General features: G+C 40.2%; 1 protein-coding gene across 1 annotated transcript in view; it reads right to left on the bottom strand.

Moving 5' to 3' along the window:
* Positions 1–6,434, bottom strand: part of cep112 (centrosomal protein 112) — a 119,417-nt gene that overhangs the window by 3,796 nt on the left and 109,187 nt on the right. The window contains exons 26-27 of the mRNA XM_017306138.1: positions 3,202–3,303; positions 506–577 (exon numbers count right to left, since the gene is read on the bottom strand). Of these exons, the coding sequence (XP_017161627.1) occupies positions 506–577; positions 3,202–3,303 (174 nt within the window). The remainder of the gene's footprint in view (positions 1–505; positions 578–3,201; positions 3,304–6,434) is intronic.

Genomic DNA, 6,434 nt, shown 5'->3' on the forward strand with positions numbered 1-6,434 from the left:
CCAAATGGAAGCTTTCAGTGCCTCCATGACTGTCACAATGAGCGGCATAACACTAATAGCGGACATCTCTCTCATTATGAGTGAAGCAGCATCATGCTGCGGGGATGCTCTCATTTGTTAAATTCTGTGTGACCTGTGTGCCGCCATAAAAGGAAAGTACTCAGATTTAAAAAGTGGTGCCAAAAACAATGCTTGTGTTCCCTATTTGGAAAAGTTATAATKAACAAAACCTTTAAGGATAACGGCTGCATTTTTTTTGGCTAGTGTTCATACAATTGAACTTTTTCTGTTTTCTTCTTCTATGAACATACTGGTATCATCTCCTCTTATGATGCTGTGGTGAAAAATGATTTCTGAATGTTAAGTACAGCGTGTGTTCAGCAAGATGGTGTGTATCCTCATATTATACATCAGCAGGAAACAAAGTCCTTCTTATAGAAAAGAGTGGAACACAGAATAATGTAAGATACTTTACAAATCTATATGGAAAGCTGTAAACAAACACTCTGTACCTCCTGTTGCGACAGGCATCCAGATCTTCCTGCAGCAAAGAGGCCGTCTTCTGGAGGAAGCCGACCTACAGCACACACACACACACACACACACACACACACGATGTAAAACACGGTGCAGCGAAATGGTGCTGGAAATAACTGTGGGTGTAAACAGAAAGGAGGAAGCAGGAGACGGGTTGGTGTGAGCTAGGTTGTGCTTTTGGCTGGTGTTGGGTAGCGCAATAGAGGAGAGTGAAAGAAAAGGCTGCTTGTTAAGTCCAGGGGTCAAGACAGCAGGGGCCGAGGGGTCAGGAGATCAGGGCAGCAGGGTCAAGGCACACTGGGACGACAGGGCACATTACGGGCCAGAGTTTGGACGCCGTGAGTGGAGGCAGCGCGGCTCTTTTGTTTGGCTACAAATTGTAAGTTTATTTATGAAGTGCTGCTTTTGGCTGGAGTGAAAATAAACCCCCATCTACATTTACTTGGCATCCAGCGCCTGGCAGAATAATCACAGCTCCAGAAGAATCCGTATTGTTCTGGGACTAGCGTACTGGAGCCGAGGGTGCATTCCTTTCTGTGGGGGAGACCTCAGCTCCAATTCTAGCGTTTCATTTAAAATATATGCAAAACTCTACCAAAATGTGGTTGCAATCCTCGTGAGGCGCAAAAAAACCAAAAACTCTCCGTACCTGTTTTTTTTTTTTTTCTCTCTCCCTCTATTCAAAAACAATCCATGTTAATGTGTAAGAACCCGAAACGCTGTCAATGAGACGAGAGGCCGCTCTGGTCACGGATTACATTTTTATAAACATTTCTGATCACAGCGCTGTGGTCTGCGTGCTGAAATGAGATCCAGGGAGATGTATTTAAACAAGGGAGGGTTGAACATGAGCCCTTTTTTTACCCTGAAAGCTCCTATTAACAAAATTATTTACAATGTAAACGCCGAGAAGGGGTCCGCGGGTTAAACTAGCTCAGTGCTCTAAAATAAACAACTAAAGAAAAGGGCGAGATTCCACTTCATTTATAGCTCTGAGCAAATATTTGGGTTATCTTCAAATCCCTCTATTTGATAAAAAAAATAAATAATTCAGGTGGTTTTTATTACCAGTTTATCTCTCCATAACATACAAAGTGTTAACTATTTGGTCCCGACATTCTTCCATTTGGACCAATAACCATCGCMACAGCTTAGTTCCTTTTGTTGAATTGTGGTGATCAACGATCACAAAAATGCTCAAATTGGATGAATCACATAAAATAAATGAAACTATTATCAGAGAAATTTATATTAYACCTACATTTTAATTAATTGTGGTTCAAATCCATATTTGGGTCAGTCAACCTGCAGAAAAACTCTAAACATCTCATCTAGTAAATGTTTGATTCTCTATCCATGGAGGATTATAATGTAGTTTAAAAAGAAAAGTTTTTTTTAAATGTAGTGTGTATGAACACTTTGCAGCCCTTACYACCTGATCTCTGATCAGTGCAAGCGGTGCTGCGAGAAGCAGTTAGACGCAGCGTTTACAGACGGGTTTCAAAACTCTGCCTGATGACATTGAAACACCAGCAGTGTTTAAGAACTGAGCCGAAGCTTGTGTTRAAGTATTCMGCAGACAACTGCAGCTTTATACGACACATTTACCTACTTTACTACCCACTGACTGGTGATGTAATAAACAGCAGGAAGACAAGAGGTGGTGAGCTCGACTAATTCTGATTCTAATCTGACTTTATTTTTAACAGGTTTTTGTCTTTAGACAGATTTTTTTAGGCACTACTTGCCTCATACTTGACTTTATTAACAGTCGTTATAGAAGCAACATACGCCGTCGTCATCAAGAGGAGGGGAGAGTCCACGCAACTGGACACATATGACTAGAGATATTTCCTGCCAGGTTCTTGCTGGATTTTTTTCTCCCTCTTTTTGCTGAAAATGATTCTGCTCATCTGGTAAGCGAACTTTTAGGGGCCAGACACATATTCCTTAATCCTCACATATCTGCAATCCTGATTTATTAAAGCCCACACTAACCAAACAATATGACGAGAGAAAAATAACTGAAAAGGCTTACAGAAAGCCTGAAGATCAAGACTGCCTTAAATAACCACAAGAAGGTGTAGTGCGCTGGCAAGCAAGAACATAAAACTTGCAGAGCTTAAAAACCTCTGCACAGTGCTTTACATTTCGCAAATTTATAATGTATGAATTTATTAGACCTATTTTTTAGACAAATCCAGTTTCCAGCAARGAAAGAACATACTGCTAACACAAATAACAGAATGTACTGATAGGTAAAGTGTTTTTTTTTAAATCATTAAAGAACAGCGATAAAAATAAGGGTAAAAAAACAAGCTATAAATTAGGGCACGTTGTGCACATATAATGATTCTGTAATCATGCATAAACAGAAAACACATTTACTTGTCACCCAGTGAAAATATGTAGGGAATTAAAAACTAGAGAAACAAAGGTTTCAAGATATTGARGGGCTAAACYTATAAAATAAAAAAAATTGAATAAATGAATAAAAACGTCTAAATTTAAAGCAGCTGATCTCCACCAAAGTGGAAAAGAGAAAGTGATGCAACGTTTAAACGCAGACATAAAAAAAAAAAAGCAGAATGTCTGTTAAAATGAAAAAAAAAAAAAATAATTTCTGTATTTTAACTTCTATTTGTGTTCAYCAAAAGTTCTCACCTGAGCTTTCAGGGAGGTGATGGTGTCCTCCAGCTCCTTCCTGAGATCCGCCGGCATCAGACCTTTGATCTTCTCCTCATACTCCTGATGCACCGTTGTCACCTGGGAAGACAGATCCTGTTAGATCAAACGCCATCAAATCCAAAACCAACACGGTCACACTGTGATCGACGGATGCAGCCGAACAAGGGCATCTCAGWAACTYAGAATGTCCCTGAAAAGTTCAGTCATTTCAGAGATTCAGTCCCTAAAGTGAAGCTCAGATTTGACAGATTTATCACACATTGACTGACATATTTTAAGCATTCATTTTGGTATAAGTTTATGATTACAGCTCATGGAGACATAATAATCAATAAAAAGGGTTTTCAATTCAACATGTCTGTTTTGAATTTCAGTTTTCCTTCCACTTAATATGCTGGTAAAAGTCTACTTTGTGTTCTGTAGGAATAACGTTTTTGTGGACTGTTTGCAGGACAACCATTAGGTCAGCAATCTCTTTTGTGATTGTGTGGAACATAATACTGGCATATCATAACACTCCTGCTTTTAAAACACAAACAAATTAATCAGCCTTATGGAATATAAACATTTTTCAAAAACGGCTAATTACGTTTGTCTTTCCTGCAAAACATAATCACTAAATTTAGCAGAAACAAACAGATTGTACATTTATCATTGGGTGTCATATCTATACAAGTCTCAGTTTTTGAACTGAATCCCTGAAGCACGAAGACATTTTGACGATATTCTACTTTACGGAGATGCATCTGTACACCATTAATCTGAGAATGTCCCTGCTGARTAAGTGTTTCTGCATGTCTTTGACTCCGAGGCACTGTAAGCCAAGCAGCAGCTGACACACACACGCACACACAGAGTGTGAGGGTWTCCCCTCTTTATTCATGCCTCAGAGTTCCCTCGCTTTTCACAGCTCCTTCACATCTCCACAGGGGGTCCAGCGGCGTTGGCATGACTCGGCTCTGCACGACACCCCCCTACTGGTTGTTGGCCACTACAGCTGTATCCGACACAAAGCACTGACGGGGGTTTGGAAGAGGATGGATCGCATGAAACACAGCAGCAGCAGCAGCTCAATAGCCAGCRAGCTATCTCCACTGGGGAGGACGGGAGGAAGTCTGTCTGGGGCTAAATTACACTCTGCTAAACCAGAGTCTGATTATAGAAGTTGAAAAGGGTTTGGTTAGTGCAACCCCCACTTTTTACCCGCAAACACACATGAATGGAAGCGCTCGTATACGCGCTGCAGACATGCGAGCACAAACCGAGCTTTTTACGGTACTGTAAAAAAAGAGTTTATGGTGTTTAGAAGAGCCACCAAATCAATTAATTCAGAGCTCGACGAGCGCTTCAGCAGAGCTCGAAGAAAGCGTCAACGGGGAGAGGGGACGCAACAGTTCTCATCCGCATATTTCAAGGTGTAACCAGGGGGAGAGTCTGTGTGTGGCAGAGCCAGAGTCCAGCCAAAGTCCAATTTGCTCTTTCAAGTGAAGAGAGCGTGAATGAAGAGATGGGGGAGGGTTTAAAGAAGAAGAAGAAGAGAAAAAAAAAAAGATCTGCTCCCCTAAAATAATCTTCCTGTTGTGGATTTAACTGATTGTTCTGGCTTTGGCTAATTAATCTTCCTGGGCACAATGAAAAGGATTGGGGAAGCACTTCAAAGCAACCCTCAGCATAAATGATCCCTACATGAGGCAGCTCACTTTGTCTCGGCACAGTGTGCAGCAGATTAGTCTGGCACAACTTCGCCAATTTCTCCAGCCTCCTTCCAAACCTATTCATTTGAAAGTGTTGGAGCAATTACAGTGGGTTAGGAATCCATCAGTTTAGAAAAAAAATATGTTATTTTTCCCCATGCTGTGTGAGAACGGGGTTGAGGACAGTTTAAAAAGTGACCTTTTTAAACAGGTTGAAAAAAAAAAAAAACAGGTTGTTGAAGCTTTAATTTCAATGTCCTGAAGACGTCTATCTCTATCTATAGCAGCTTCTGTAGTCATAACAGAACGGCGGGCCAAGACAAAACACACTTCGCYGCTTCAGACCGAAGCAATAAACAATGGTTGAATAAACACATCCCTTACCAACCGCTCTGAATACAAGTCTCAGATTCTTCAAAAGCCAAGCTCCTTAGTTTTGCATTCTTGATTCGTGTATGGTGCCGCCGCCGCGGCAATGAGAGGTCCACTCGAGCTAAATTATAAGCTCTCTTGTGGCGACGCTGTCTCCATCGTCTGTCCCATACATACGTTTTAAAGGGGAGAGCCTACAGCAGCATATTCTGAAAAACTGCAAGAGAGCTGCAGGGGAAACTGGTAACCTTGTATTGCCTTGCAAATATATTCGGACACCTTGTTTTCTCTCCTTTTCTGGCTTTTAACAACTGGCTTTAATGTATTTTATTAGCACATGAAGGATTTCTAAAGGATGCATAGTTTTATAATAAAAAATAAAATAAAATAAAAGGAGTAATAGTTAGTAACTCTAACATCAATATGCTTTGATCTAAACCATTAAAGCTCAGGCTGTATATTTAGAAGCTGAACCTCCAGCAGCTTTTCTTCCTGTTTTTGTTCCTTTCATTTTATCCATCAGCTCTGACTAGCTTGCCTGTTCCTGCAGAAGAAACATCCCTACAGCATGATGGTTACACTTCCATGTCTCACTGAGTGCTTCATTACAATGTACAGCGTTAGGTTTCCGCCAAATCTAGAGTTTTCTATATATGTGAAAAGAGGAATTTAGGTCTTCCTCTATTCTATCCCTTTTTTTTTCTTGTCACTTGCCTCCTTCAGAGTTACTATGGTTCTGTTGGCTACTTTTCTGATTAAAGTCCTTGTTTAATCAGGACTTTAATCAGTCCTGATTAAACAATCAGTCCTGATTGTTTAATCAGGACTGATTAAACAATGAGCGTTCAGGTCTTCGTAGGTGTGTACTTGTGTCATACTAGGCAGGTTACAATTTGACAAACTGATCGATCTTCATGATGCTGTTTKTTGTTTATTACTGCTAAAAATTTGAGGCAGACAGCTATATTTAAATTAAATGTAGTTTCTATTTAGGGGAATCAGAGTGACGGGATTAAGATTTAAAAATAAATAAATAAAACAAACGAGGAAAATTGAGCATTCCTTTTACTTCTTTCTGTTAGTCAATCACATAAAATCTCAATAAAACACATTCAAGTTTGGCAAGACCTCTCACACGCGCTC

This window comes from Poecilia reticulata, linkage group LG8 (genome assembly GCF_000633615.1).
Source record: "Poecilia reticulata strain Guanapo linkage group LG8, Guppy_female_1.0+MT, whole genome shotgun sequence".
In the NCBI taxonomy this organism is placed as follows: Eukaryota; Metazoa; Chordata; class Actinopteri; order Cyprinodontiformes; family Poeciliidae; genus Poecilia; species Poecilia reticulata.